The sequence below is a fragment of the Chinchilla lanigera genome, unplaced genomic scaffold, assembly GCF_000276665.1.
Source record: "Chinchilla lanigera isolate Chin_1 unplaced genomic scaffold, ChiLan1.0 scaffold00078, whole genome shotgun sequence".
NCBI lineage: Eukaryota > Metazoa > Chordata > Mammalia > Rodentia > Chinchillidae > Chinchilla > Chinchilla lanigera.
The window spans coordinates 3,660,596-3,676,447 of record NW_004955479.1 but is presented as its reverse complement, the minus strand read 5'-3'; the positions used below and the strand labels follow the sequence as shown (position 1 = coordinate 3,676,447).

At 38.1% G+C, this 15,852-nt stretch overlaps 1 protein-coding gene across 1 annotated transcript in view; it reads right to left on the bottom strand.

The window, feature by feature from the left end:
* Ptprz1 (protein tyrosine phosphatase, receptor-type, Z polypeptide 1) overlaps positions 1–15,852 on the bottom strand; it is a 122,568-nt gene that overhangs the window by 57,778 nt on the left and 48,938 nt on the right. The window contains exons 7-8 of the mRNA XM_013503257.1: positions 11,647–11,804; positions 11,369–11,519 (exon numbers count right to left, since the gene is read on the bottom strand). Of these exons, the coding sequence (XP_013358711.1) occupies positions 11,369–11,519; positions 11,647–11,804 (309 nt within the window). The remainder of the gene's footprint in view (positions 1–11,368; positions 11,520–11,646; positions 11,805–15,852) is intronic.

The window sequence follows — 15,852 nt, the reverse complement described above, 5'->3', positions numbered from 1 at the left end:
TTTTGCCTCTGTTGGTCTGTACTTCATCTCATGAACACAGGAGGGCACCCACAAATAACAGTTGGCTGAATAAACTGAAGCTCAAATTTCGTGTGTACTAATCAGTACTAGCAATTTTAGCATATGCACTCTATGATGACAACAGTATATGAGTGATTCATAAAATATATATATATAATATCTAATATATATTAAGTGGATATCTATGTTATTAACAGAATTTTTCACTGTAAGCTCATGAAGTAATTTTTTGTTTAGGGAGAGATTAGGTTTAGTTGCCCCTTTGTAGTAAGAAGGTAATTCTTTCATTGTCAAAAAACATTGATTCAGACAAAGAAAATGTCTTCTAATTTGTTTAAAGTACATCATATGCTACCCCACGACACTTCCACTTATGCCCACCAGATGGCAGAAGACCACAGAGCCATCTTCAAAGTGAGCTACTCACACAAACTATTACTACAGAAACAGGATTGCCTCATGCTTGCTGCTAGTGAATCCTAAATTCATTGTGAGATCGTGAAAAGTGATTCTGGACAATATAATTTGTAGACTTTGTCCTCCTAATCGATCCTACTTTTTAGAGAGAATATATTCAAGATGAAAATATTTAAAAATTCATTTCCTTTATACATATACACAAAATATAAAACTCTCTTGAGAAAAATATGGAAGTATTAATTGGTAAGTACCCAAAAGACTACTGTCTAAATAGGAAAAACTAATTTGGTTAGATGTCTATGCTTGTCAGGCCTTACGACAGTAGCAACCAGAAAATGCTTCACATTTTAAGAATCAGTATTTTTCCTATTCTTTCCAAGCAGAGTTTCATTTCTTGTCTTCTCCCTTATGAGCCTCTAAGAGTTTTTTGTTATTTCTTAATATCCGGAGCTTATATTTTAAGTATTAATTTATTTGTAGATCTTTTTTTTGTTTACTGATTATCAATAGCTCAGCAATATGTCATAAATCTGCAGTTAGGTCTTGTCTCATTGTTGAAACAGAATTATATGGGGGAAGACACATGTACTTTATCTTTTTTTGTTTGTTTTTTTGTTTTTCTCCAGTACCGGGAGTCGAACTCATGACCTTGTACTTGCCAGGCAGGCGCTGTGCCGCTGAGCTAAATCCCCAGCCCCGACACATGTACTTCAGAACGACTTCAAGGGGGCTGGGGATTTAGCTCAGCGGCACAGCGCCTGCCTGGCAAGTGCAAGGTCGTGAGTTTGATTCCTGGTACCGGAAAAAAAACACCAAAAAAATTAGAACGACTTCAAGAGAAAACACTTCTATTTCTCTGCTCTGTGACCTTGTCAAAAGTTGGTCCTACAAGACAGAGCTCGTCTTTTAAATAACACTCCAATTTATTCCATATACACTAGTCCATATTTACATATAAGTCTGGGTAATGCCCAATAGAGAAGTGGTTAATATGCACCAAAACTTTCATGTTTCCCTTTATTTCCTATTGAAAGTCTAATTATCTTATTAAAATGATATAAATTCTATGTAGCACATTATCTGCACTGAAAATCAAGGAGGGTCTTCAGATCATGAAGTAATTTTTTGTTTAGGGAGAGATTAGGTTTAGTTGCCCCCTCAGATGTGCTTAGGTGCAAAGTGCAGGCTACCATAGAATAAGGTAGAAAGCAAAGAATGGTGAGTTCAGAATGCTGCTGAGCTTTCACTCCTTCTCCAGGACTGTATCTTACATTCTGATTCCTTTCCAAAACCATATGGGATCCGGGTCATAGTTCATTCTCCAGGGAGCCCTGGCCAAGAAGGAGAACCTGGTTCCTGCAGGCCGCTGGCTCTGAGCCAGGCTGTGATATATCCCAGGCCCATGTCAAGTCACAGTGCTTAAGAACATGTTTCAATACCGGGCACACGCAGAAGATCCTCCCTACGAAGGCGCCCCTTATCAGAGAGCTATAAATGTTCTGGCTTTAAAGCATTTTCAACATTCCACCGTCTTCTGCTTGTTTCAGGCACTACTTACTTAGTGCCAGGCACTCTGGACAGATAATGCCGAAGGTGCTGTTCTTGCCGTTAGGAAGCTCATTCCTGTGAATGCTTTATAACCTTTAAAGTTAGTAAGGCCTAAGATACAATGAATGTCATTAGTTTCCAAATTCTGAATTCCTTTCATAGAGGAATGGATAACAAACTGGAAAAAATGATCTGCTACTTAGATCAAGTTAATTAGTGCTTGTCAAAATTAAACATATTTCCCACTCAAAGAGGCAAAAGCTTTATAAACTTTCAGCTGGCATAAAGAACAGTGCTTACCACTTACCCTGTTGTCATTCGCACGAAGAAAGAATACCTATTACATAGGAACACAGATAATTTGTGGAAAAAGTACCAAAAGATTAAGAATTGTCCTGAAGAAAAAGGGGAAAAAGGCAGAGGAAATAGAAAAACGTGTACTCCTTAGCTGGGACAAATCTGTCTGTTAATCAGGAAAGATGACATAGATGGCCAGGCAGTATGAGTCTCCTTTGCCTTCCTTGGTCTGATCTGCCTCTAGGGACAAGGTGCAGGCTGAGCTCCCTCTATTATGACCAAAAATGTGGATGGACAGGAAAAGACGGGGAGGTGGTTCTGAGGAGTGGCAGAGAAAATGTCATAATTACCCGAGACTACACTGTGTTTGACTCAGCTATTTCTCACTCATTTGCAGTTCATAATTGGTGAGTAAACACAGCTCAATACAAAAGTACTTCGTGAACGTGTACTTCAAGATCCAACACATCCTTATTTGAGGTTTATGAGCTTCATTTAAAATAATATTAAGATTGGTAATTTGATACCTACTCTGAGAGAAGCTTAAAGACTCAAAGACCTAGAAGACAAACTGCAAGTTTATGATTTCTTCTCAGGAGTGTTGGACATTAGTAAAGCTAATTTCAACACTGACACAAATGTTAAATATAATAATTGGGAAGTCCTATCCCTGTGTAGTACTTCTGAATGATCAAACTTGCAAATTCGACCTACTTCACAATCTTCTCCCTGGACAGGGTAACACAGCAGTTCAATTTTTAATACATAATCTTCTAAGAAGTAAGTAATCTTCATTTTACTTCTCTGAATGTAATCAGAGTATGACATTTACATACACGTGACCTTAATGAAAGCTGTTTACAACTACTGCCTTTCAAACAGGTCACTCTGCTAATGCACAGTTCATCAAGATCCTTTTGAGGAAACAGCAGAAACTTTCATACAGTTCAAGTACATCCGGATACAAAGACTCTCCTATCCTGCTGTGCCTCAAAAAGATTTTATATTTCACCGCTTTTTCTTTTTTCAAGTTTGTATTAATGCAAGATAGCACTGGCAAATGAGATTTAAAGTGCATCTATCACTCTACTTTAAAAATTACTTTAAAATGCCTTAACCTTGGAAAATTCAAATAGTACTCAGATTTGCTGTGATTTCTTGCCTCTTTGCACATTTATCCATAATACTAATGATAAGTCTGGTGCACATTATGTCCCAGGCACTTCAATGCTTTGCCAGCTCTGGTTCACTGAAACCTAACAACAAATCTATTAAATGACCATTGTGAATTTTCCCATTTTGTAGGTGAAGAAACTGAGGACTGGCTAGATTAATAACGTGACAATTTTACGTTAGTAAGTATAAATGCTGGACTTGGTTTAATAGGGAAAATGCACCAAGTTTTCCTTCTGCCATGCTTCCACAGGCCCTGCTCTGTCCGGGGAGAACCAGATGCACACGTCCAGGGCAGCGTGGAGGCGGACCGTGCGTGGGAGGCGTGGGGTGAAGCTGAATTTCACCTGTTCTGCACGTTGGCCTTGTTTGTGCTGTTAGTCACACACAGTGCTCAGTACTTACAAGACAGCTTTTCCTGACACCTTCAAGACAGTTGTACTAAATTGTGATTCTTAGAAGTGACAGTATCTGTTTTGTGACTCAAAAGAGAAATGCCTTTCTAAAAGATGGTAACTCTAGAAAAATGGAAAAGTAGGGGACTTTATTCAAAAACATTTATTTAATGCTTGCTGTGAATACAAAAATGTGTAAGGTCTGGTTTCTAACCTTCCTGTGTGGACACAGAAATACAGATCTAAATGGTAATCATTTGGAATATATCTTAGAAAATAAAAACTTCAAAATGCACTTACTAAGAGTAAGATTGTGATAATTTTCATGCAATTAGATTCAGATAATTTTCTCCCCTCTCTTGGTTAAAATGAATGTTAAACATTTAAAACAGTAAAATATATACATTACAGATATAAAACATCTATGTACAAAACTGAGGTACTAGTTTAATAATTTTGATTGTATAATGGAATACTACATAAAATTTAAAATGCTATTTGAAAGGTATATTTAGCATACCATGTTAAAAAGTTAATAAACATATGCGCAGTACAGCCTCTTATTTGTGAGAAACAACAAAATATTTTTAATTTAAGAGAAAGGCATGGACCCTGACTGCCAAGGCAGCCACTGCAAGCAAAGCTGCTCTCTGAGGCTGAGGCCCCAGAGCTCAGACTCATCTTCCCCCGCAGCCCAGTCGGCTGAAGGCCTCAGGGCACTCTGCCTCCTCCCTCTGGCCAGACTGTCATCTCTACCTGTCATCCCCGTGGAGGAGCCCTGAGTAATCATGACTACAGAGGGAAAAATACCAGCCTATGGCTGGAAATTGGCACAGGTCTCTTTGTCCTTCTCCAGCCCTGACCTTCCTTCCAGTCATCATGCCTCAATAAAAAGTCATTAAAAAATATCTCACTTAAGCTGTAACTGGGTTAATTTTCTCTTCTGCCATTCCTTTTAGTTATGCCTAAAAGCCCAGCTCTCATCCTGGAGAGATTTTATCCTGTCAAAATACTATAATATATATATATATATATATATATATATATATATATATCTCCAGATTGCCACTAGTCAAAATGATGCTGAGACTATTTTTACAAGTGTAATACATACTGTTGTTCATGTACAAAAACTTAAGAGTTTTTCATTGCTCAAAATAAGGTGTTAATCTGGTTTTCTTAAGTCATAAAAATTTTAGAGATAATTATAACTAAAGGTAGAGGGACTTACAACAAAATGCTAGACTCTATCTGTAAAGGGGCCTAAGAGGCAGTGGGTTACAATTGCTATCCTTTAAAAATAGCTTTTAGGGGCTGGGGATTTAGCTCAGCAGCACAGGGCCTGCCTGGCAAATACAAGATCGTGAGTTTGATTCCCGGTACTGGAAAAAAAAAAAAAAAACAAAAAAAAACAAAAAAATATTTTTTTAAACTTACCTGTCAGCTCTAATGCTCATGCTTTGATTAGACATGCTCTAATTTCTCAGAAAATTTGTTCTTGCCTAGAGAATGCCAGACTCCAGGTAATCACACAGATAAAACCTATTACAAATGTGCTAGATTCCTTTTAGATTCCTTTCACTGGGCTCCACCAGATCGTGTCTGAAGAGAGGGTTATACAATGGCTGGTCTCTCCTAAATAAGTAAAATTAATAGAACAGGCCATCCTCCAAAATCAGATGGCATTAGATATTCTAACAGCAGCACAGGGGGGTACTTGGGCAGTTATGAAAACTGAATGTTGTGTGTACTTTCCTGATCCTTCTGCTAATGTCTCAATAGCTGTTCAAGATATTAGACAACAAATCAATGATATGTCAAACTATGAAATCCCCTGGACCTTATCCTTATCCTCTTTATTGAAAGCCATTACTGGCTCCTCTTGATGGAAATCTTTGTTGACTGTATTCATAATTACTGTTGATCTTATTATTTGGCCCATGCATACTTAATTGTTTCTTTGGCTTTGTCTCCTCCAGATTTAAAGCTATATGCCTACCCAAGATAAAAATGCCTGTTGTCTATCGGGGGCCTTTGGATACGCTGGAGAGTATCTCTGACTGCTGATCAACAACCACGACTCCCGTCAGCCTGAAGAAGCCAGAGCGGTCATCACCTATTATTCCCTCATGGTAGCTTGGCTTACTTCTTCAGAGGGGAGAACGCTGTAGGTAGCTGAGTTAGATAGAAATATTATAGGCAGTCAGACAGGGCCAGGCCCTCGAAGGAGCCTGTATGGAAGACGAGATACCTTGCAACTGTGGGAGAGACAGGCTCTCCTGCTGTGAGCCAGACCTCAAGACAAAAGATGAAACAAATGCACCCACATACCTCCCTAGGGATGGACATCAGGGATTGATATGCTAAATAGGTTTCCCTCCCCTTGAGAAAGCCAGGGAGAGTAACTAACCCAACCCCCTACAAGAAGAGCCCCTGTTCTGTATTCATGTCCACTGGCTACCTAACTTGCTTCCCTATTTGATCTTGATTTAATCAATTTTACCTGAGCAATTATACTCATAATCTTATTGGCTGACCGCAGTTTCATCCCACCTCATGCTCACCTTGCAATTTACCACTTTTTCTCCACCTTGGACCCGCTTCACCTTGTGGTTCTGCACTATAAAATCCCTAGGAAAGACAGGGTCCTTGGCAACCCACTCCTTGGCAACCCACTTGGGTCCCCTTCTGTCTTTCTCTCAGACAGAAGCTTTCTTTCCCTCAATAAATATATTCTGCTGTTAAAAAAAAAAGAAAAGTGTGGAAAGATATTCACCAAAATCCTCATAGTGGTTGTCTTTGATACTATAGGGAACTTTTATTTTCTTTTGTATGCTTATGTATATTTTACAATAGTTCTATAATAAAACCTCAGTTTTGGTTTAAATTTAACAAAGAGTAAATCCTGAACATAAATTCAATCCTCAATTCTAATTATCAAATTCATTTTCAAAAAAGAGTATATCCACTAAGAGATGAACCACTACAGGACTAGGCACACGGTGAACGACAGCAAGCACTTACTAAACACGAGCATTCACCATGGGAAAAGCATGAGGCCTGCCTGGGCCACACAGTGAGTTAAGGTGCTCTGAGCTACATGACGAGACCCTGTCTCAACAACAACAAAAAGCATGGATGGTTCCAACTTGCGAGCAGAAACTTAAGACATTTTAAGCAGATTCACAATTTCTCTTTTTCAACTGCAAAAAAAGCAAGTAGATCACTTTTCCTAATTTCACTAAATGCAGAATATTATACAATGGGGATCTCTAAAAAGTACTATATAATAATTTGGATATGCTAAATGTTCATTATGCTAAATTATAATTTAACCAAATATTAACAAAGTTAAAATGAAAGTGATTTAGCTATTTCCCTTCTCTCAGAAAAAAATGTAGAAACTGCTTCATAACAATTTTATTGTGACAATGACATTGTTTTTAAAATTAGAGTATTTCTTCCCTAGGGAACCATCTTTAATTGTGAAGAGGAAGTGTGCGCTCTACTATAGTCTTCTGAAGACTCCTAAGGTTTTAATTATTTAAAGATAGCATCGATGCTCTTCTTAATCCCAAAGACTAAGTAAGAAGTAAGCCTGGACTTGTTCGTTAATTCATTCCTCTGTTCCTCATTCATCAAGGGGGCAAAGGACTCTTACTGGTGGACAGGTGCTTTATTAGGTGCTACAGACAATACTGAGATCAATCAAATGTAGATTAGCAAGAAAGTAAGGTAAGCACATAAATACCTTTAAAGCAAAGCAAGAAAAATGAAAAGGACCATAACTACAGGTCAGGGACTATGATGGTTCAGCAGAAAGTGATTCAAAATACAGATTATTTTTGATTGTGCCTCATATTAAATAAACATGACATCTGGTGGAATGCTTCACTGCAAATATAGATAAGACTCATCCACCTGAAATAATTGGTTTTCCAGTGGACAAACTTCATTGAAAACCCAAAATTTAAATGCTAAAGATTTAAGGAATTATAAATAAGCATTCAAGTCTACATAACACACACAAAAATAAGGTGTTCTTTATAATCTCCAACCTCTCTGAAGGAGGGAGGTGTGTCTTGGTAAACAGAGGACCTTTGATTGCGGGGCTTCCTGGAATGGGGATAGGCAGGTCAGGTGTAAGGACCTGGGCAGAACTAATTTTTCCACCCTGGAAAGACAAGAAGGTAGCAGGAGGACGGTAGCCCTGCCAGACTTGCCACAGCAAGCCCAGAAAGATCTGAGAGCTTGGGGCCCAGCAATGGAGAATGCAGAAGAAATGTACTTCTGCTTATGCAATTTCAGAATAAGAATGATGATCATTAAGGACAAAAACTTTAATGAAAACTAGAATTAAAGCTTTTGAACCCTCTTATTTATCCAAAGGATATATGATACAAAGGAGTAACACTGAGCAGTATTTTCTAAATTGTACACAGATGTTTCAATGAGAAGCTGAATTCTGTAGCCCTCTCTTCCCCTGTACCCCATAAATCCTGAGTCACAATACAACCACTCCAGAGTGGACTTTCTTGAAGAAGCCGGGGAACACTGTGTCTAGGAATAGCCACACAGCCAACAGCCTGGAAAGGTACACTTCTATTGTAAAATGTGTTTAAAAACTTTTTCACTTGTAAGTCCCTTCCATTTAATGAGTGAATCTATTTTGAATAGCTTTTTCTCCCTAGTTGGCTGGGCCACTTTCATTCTTCTGGAAATAAACCAAAACTAAATAGGTGATAAATTATTATTATTCTGACAGGGATATGAAATTCTGCGACAATTTAGACACATGGTATATGAGAATAAGATTGATTGCCAGGAGCTCCACTCAACAAAATTGCTTCCCTCCCTTTATGGGGCCCATCATATATTTATGGAACTCAAAGGATCAAGGAGTTTAGAAAGTGTTGTTCCTCTGTTTGATCTTAGGGTAACAAAAGCACTTGAAAGTAGGACTATTCTTTTCAGTTTCACGTCTTTACAGTTGTTAGCTTTTACTATAAAATTACGTGAGTTGAAAGCATGTTTCTTTATAAGTATAAAGCACAGTGGAGTGAACATTAGAAGACTTTAAAATCAGGGATGCACGGGTTCAAACACTGACTCTGCTCCTTTTAGCTGTGTAAACAGGGATAGGTCACATAACATCAGGTCCTAAACTGTAAAATGAAAAATACAAGCCTAGTTTCACGAAATGAGTAATGTCAGGTGGAAGTAAATACTCTACGGTTCAATGCCTGGTGAAGTCACATAAAGCACAGTAGCTATTACAGTTTTGTTATTACTTTTACTACTTTGAGCCCTGAGCACTTACCTATGAAAACAACAATGGCCGTGTTAACTCAGGACTGCATACAAATTTACACACTGGAAAGTACAGGGGAGCATCTATCAAGCATAAACTGATACGTTTTCATTACAGGAAAAGGATTCTTTCAGACATTAAGTGAATATTCAATGAATGTAAGCTTTATTTTAGCTCAGCAGCAGAGGTAAAGAGATAGAAGACAGTAACTCCCTGCATGGGGCGCAGTCTAGTGGCGGAGATAAGTACACGGGCAGCTGCCCTGGTCAACGGTCGTGAAGTCTGGATGCAGAGAATGCAAGAGTCCCTGAGCACATCGGGAAGACATCAGTATTATTCATCTTGCAGTCTACGTCACTGGTGCCTCCTGGAATGCAATCCTTACGCCTGGCCAGAGTCAGACAGGAGAGGGGAGCAGGATGGGGTCAGGGGTCGTTTCCTTGTGGAAACAATGCTCTGTTTGCATCTTGAAGAGTGAGGAGAAAGCAAGCAAGTGAAGGCAGCAGGGAGGAGCGTGCCGCTGTGAAGAAAGAGCATGTTTTCTCTTTTCCGAGACAGGGTCTTGCTATGTAGTTTAGGTTTACAATGGAGCCCAGGCTTGCCTTCAACACGCAGCAACCCTCCTCTTCGGGCTCCTGAGTGCTGGGATTACAGGCACGCACCACCACGCCCGGCAGAAACAGCACTTTAAATGAAACCTGGGAGAACACGGCCTTCCACCCTTAGGGAGTCCCAAGGCGCCAGGATTCGAGAAGGGAGCTGTGCGGGGAGGAGCCGCACTGAGACAGGAGGCAGTAGGCTGAACCAACCATGCAATGAGAGGTAGTTTTGATTTTATCATACAAGAAATAAGAAGCAATGAGAGTTTTTTAAAAATATAACTGATGGAAGCATGTGGCAAAGGAGAATCCCATTTGTTCATTTTGTTATTTGGCCTATCATATTTTGGAGGGGGTGATTAATCCATTTTCTTTTTTGTAATCAATCATCTATTATTTTTCAGACAGGATATTATAGTAGTTAGTACTGTGGGTAGAGATATAATTAAATTTCCTCACTTTGGGGCAATTTAATTTGAAACTTAATGTCACATTAAATGTGGTTGTTCATCAATGTCATCTTGATTGCTATTTATTTTTGTCAAAGGACAAACACTTCTCACACACATCACATTAAAACAAGTATGTGGTTTTAATGCCTCATCTTCAAAAGAAGTTGATTATTAAATTAATATTATATATGGCAAAAAATACAGTGCAGGACTGAGACCAAAAACCATCTCCTTCAACAAGCTTTCATCTCCCAAAGCTTGCTTTCCTTTGTTTTTTTGGTACTGGGAATTGAACTCATGACCTTAGGGTTTCTAGTCAAGCGCTTCGGCTTCTGAGCTATATCCCCAGCCCCAAAGTGTTGCTTTCTTGAGCCACACAACTCAGTATAAAGGGGAAGGGGCGAGGTGGCAGACACATGTGACCATGTCCTCTGGACATTTCTGAAAAGTGTTCTGAGTGCTATGTCAGCTTCAAAAGACTCAGAGGATGCTCCCGAGAATCCACCACAGACTACATCATCAACTTCAGCTGTGTCTGACAAAGACAAATTTCTTTCCTTCCAAAGAAACTGGGAGGAAGACTCACTTTTATTCATTAATAATTCAGCGAGATCATTTTCAACACATTTTAGGTTCTAGGCTTCTAGGAGAGCTGGTAATACAAAGACAAGCACTTTAAACTCCAAAACACATCAAGACTCAGCTCCAGTGTGGTTGTCCCATGGAGGCCCCCTTGGCCACCCCAATCAGAAGCGATCTCCCCAAATTCTGAATACCTTTGTATTTTCTTCATTGCTCTCTTACAACTTTTAGGCCGGGAGGATGCTGGGAAGTGAATTTGGAGAGGGGCATGTGACTGTGCTGTTCATTATTGCATGTACTGAAAAAATCACTTTCCTTCAAAGAATCCCAGTTTTTCTCATTTGTAAGATGGGGTTATTCATACGAAGAAAAAAGGCTTTTTCTAACTGACATTTGAATGTGCTAATGTAGATGTGGTAACTGAGATTGAAAAAGGTTAAAGAACTTACCTAAAGCTAGAAAATCAAAATACTTCTAGAACTCTAAGTGCTACATACTTTCCGTCATACAAACATTACCATTTACATTGAACCTGCAAGACCTGTAGGAAAGTTATATTTCAATACATACCCGCTTCGTGAATCTCTTCCTTTCCAGTGTATGAGGAAAACACTTGCCTCGAGAATTTATATTGCTGTTCTCGAAAATTATTTTGTAAGTAGTCCATCAACATGACATAGCCAGACTGTTGCATTGTAAGAACTTCACAAAACACAGCCAACTGGAAAGAAGATCAGATAATTTGCGTATCTGCTTTGAAGGCATCACAGATACCCTATAAGTAAAGCTAGAAAATTATTCTTTTAAACTGATTCAAATACTTCATTGATGTGAATTTCCAAGATTACCTGGCTTTCAGAGATGCTAACTGTATCTTTAAAAACAATCCATTCAACGGTGTCTGTACAAGGAGGAGACGTCAGTGAGCCGTTGTAAATGTAATACTTGTCAGTGGAATTTGGCAGAAGGTTCAGCAAAACGAATGGATCTAAGGCAGCCTGCTTCCCTACAAAGTAATAATGTATATCTCAGCTGGAATCTCAACACTGGAACTGAACTGTTCAAAGAATCTATGAAACAGAGATGTATACTTTCTAATATATTAATCCAAACTGAAATTTTAGGAACATTCTAGACATACATAAAAATGCTTATAAGTTTGGCATACCCCAAATTATCTTAAATATATCACTATATAATGTTAAATGCCTTATCTTTGAAGCACAATGCTTAAGAGAATATTTTATTCTATAAAAAGATATTTAGAAATCATATAGTCATCTCAATAGTTACAGTTAGTCTTTCACAAGTTTCAAGTCTACTTTATGAAAAACAAAAATGAAACCGTATTCTGGTGAAGATTATCTTTAAAAACCTAAAATTAATATCATATTTAAGGATAGTTTATTGGAAACTGTTTCTCTAAGTTAGAATTATGAAGTGAATTTAGCAAAGTCATTGCATATAAGACCAATACACAGAAATCAATTGCATTTTTATGTACCAGTATGAAAGGGGCTGAAAATGAAAGAACTGAAAATGAAATATAAAGTAATTTGACAAAGAATGACAACAAAATATCAAATACTTAAAAGTAAACTGAATAAATGATGTTAAAACATCTATTTTGGGAAGCTTTCAGTTAAATGAAAGTTTAAACAAATGAGAAATACCATGTCTATGCATTTGAGGAGTTAGTATTATGGAAGAGTTTGGGTTTCCCCAAATTAACTTCTGAATAAAATAACATCTTAACTAAAACCCTGAAAGGGCCTGTATATGGTTGTGTGTGTGTGTGTGTGTGTGTGTTTGTGTAAGTGTGTGTCACTGATATAGTGATTCTAAAATTTAAATGGAAATGCATGGGAAAGTTAAGAGAATTTTGAAAAGTAAAAAGGCTGGAGAATTTTTATTACCAGGTAAGATCCACCATGCAAAGCCTGCAGATCAGAGAACAACAGAAGGGAAGACAGAGCCCAATCACTCCACCACTCTGTCTACACCAGAAAAGTCACTTAGTGGAGTGAAATGGGTGCATTTTTCAATAAACGGTGCTATACTCACTGGCTATCCTTATTAAAAACGTGAATGTTGACTCCCTATTGTAGATTAGAAGAACAAATCAAACATAAATAACTTACAGATTTAAAAGTGAATAGAATAATAACACTTTCAGAGAAAAGCAATGAAAACTGTTTTCATAGCATTAGGGTAGGTTGAAATTTCTGGAAATGGCACACAAAAACCTTACTCATAAAGAGAAAAATGATAAATTTTAGTACATGACTATGAAGATTAACAATCACTACTAAGAGAATAAAAAGGCAATTCAGAGTAGAAAATGTATTCTGGACACAATACACACTTATCCATTTGCATTTATATACAAAGATATTCTCATATCCATTGCAAATATATTTACTACAAATATCTGTTGAAAATGTATCTATGGAATATATAGCAAGTCTATGGCATACACATAAATGTACGCATATCTATGCACTCAAATGTGTGTGTAGAATATGTGCTCTTGTACATGAATTTGCACCCAGATTGGAGAATTCCTACAGAAACACTGGTGGGGCTTTCCTCAGTGAGCACTCGGCCTCAGATCCCTAAAACAATCCAAGCGCATCTGTCTTCTTAAATAGTCTTGTTTTACTTTTTGAATCTTTCCAACAGTGTTGGATAATAGCACTGTCTTCGCCTCTGGCTCTCGGCAGACCAGCCCTCATTCATATAAACAGCAATTTACTTGCTAGCCAGATCTATCTCACTCGTTTTTGCATTCTCCTAACTACCCAGTGCAGTGCATGAGATCCTGTCTAAGAGACTGAGGTCATCACCAAATAATTCCTGAAGCCAGTACAACCTAGTCACTGTATACTGCAGCATTTTCACCCTCGTTAGAATCATCTGGGGAGCTTTACCATAGTGCCAATGCCCCAGACATTGCCCTAAGTCACTTGAATTAAAATCTGTAGCAGCAGGGCCGGGCACGTGCATTTTCATAGCATAAATGTGCAGCCAGGGTCTAAAACCCCAAGGAAAATGAAGGTCCACAAGGCTTTTGCTTTTGAATCACATTTTTAGGAGGTACTGTTAAGAATTAAAGGCAGAGATAACTGGTTCCAGTCTGAACTAAAGAATGAATCAAAAAGAGCAACCTATTTGAATTAACAATGTTGTGCTGACACAAGCTAATTTTAATTCCTTGGGAAACTCAAATTATGTATGGTTTAATAATTAATTAGTAACTTCTAAAATATGCCCTGTTCTCTTAAAATGTCAAGACAAGACTGTCAAAATCAGACTGGAAGTAAAGTTCTCAGGAAGTAAGGTGAGTATTTATTTTGAAGCTGTGAATATTTTTCCAGTTTTAGACTCACATTATTAATATCTGAAATTTTTGTTACTAAATAACTTCCTTCTTAATTGCTAGTGGACAGCAATTGTTCCTTTTTCTGCTGAAGACAAATGCCTGTAGAAATAGGAGTAACAGAAAATGCTAACTAAATAAGGAGGCAGAAATTGACTCACTGTTGAATTAGGCAGGAAATGACTGACTCCGGGATAGCTGGAGGCAGGGAAAGGGACAGCAGAGGGGAGACGTGAACAGGGTTGAGAAGTAGAGAATGTTCTTAAAATGGGAAAAGAAACTGAAGCAGGGAAAGCTGGGAGGATGAGAAGAGAGAGATTTGATTTCCTCTTTCTTCTCCCCAACACAGAATACATTCTTCCTGTCTTTGAAGCTCATGTTATTGGTTAATTGTCCAGTCTCCCTTATGGACATGTTGACAGTTTCATGGTGTTTCAAATACTAGTCATAAAGTTCTGACCCAGATATCCCGAAACTTTTCAATTATAGTAGTACTTTTCAATTATACCATAATCTTCTGAGAAAACTGAATTATGGTTTTGTGTGTGTCTGTGTGTCTGTGTGTCTGTGTGTCTGTGTTGGGAAGAGAAAAAACACAAAAAACTAAAACAAATCAAGCAGCTTCATCTGAATCACATTTGAGCCAATACTACTCTTTGGGGTCAGCTGTTCATTCACACTGCTACTGTTCACTTAAACTGACTAGCGATGAACAACTCGCTGTTCAGATCTGTCCATGGGGAGGTTGCTGGTGGGAGGAGAAAAAGGAGAGAGACTGGGAGAAAGGGCCCTAATAATGTTAAACACTAGGGAAGAGCCGCTAAATACAAACAACTCTTACTATTCAGGACAATGATATTTAAAACTGCGTGGGAGGATTTTTAAATATACAAATTTCTGGGCTGCATTTGAGATTAAGTAAGCACGATGAAGCAGTCTGATGAGAACACCCACTTGAGAATCTCTGAAAATGTTACCTGTGTGTGTCTCTTCTTTGTAATTACAATGATGTCAACTAACATTTCTCTTCTTTGTGGGTGCTGCTTGGGAAATATTAATATATTATCTTTGTTATCAGTGAAATCACCATTTCTCTTTCCATTCCATGGACAGAACAATGTTGAGCACAGAATACGTAAGGGGGAAGAAAGGAAAAGAATTTGTCTCTTAGAGACAAATATAGGAAATGAACAATCAGTTCATATTATAAGATACATTTCATAATTAGAATTATGATTGCAATGTGTCTTGTGTTGTTTTTATGGATAACTCACTATACGGAGAATACAGAGCAGGACTTAGACGTCTGACAGCGGTCCCAGCGTTTCTGTCTCAAGACATGAACTGCCTCAATCCTCAAGGTTCACTGCAGCAAAGGCCCACAGCCAACAACAGGGATCCTTCAGTTTACTGTGTACTAGGGGGTCTTCTGGATTCAGAATTAGGACTACATTTAATTCCAGAACTATGAAAATAGACTTGTTTAACTTTAGGAAGATTAATCTTGGGTTTGGATCAGTCATATCTAACAAAGATTGAAGCCAGGTTGGCAAATAGGCCACACGTATTTTGAAATATAAAACTAATGTAAATGTCAAGGTGGTGAAGCAAACTTAGTAAACAACTAGGATGCAAGTCGTGTACCACCACCTGCCAAATGGACAGCCTTGGTGTC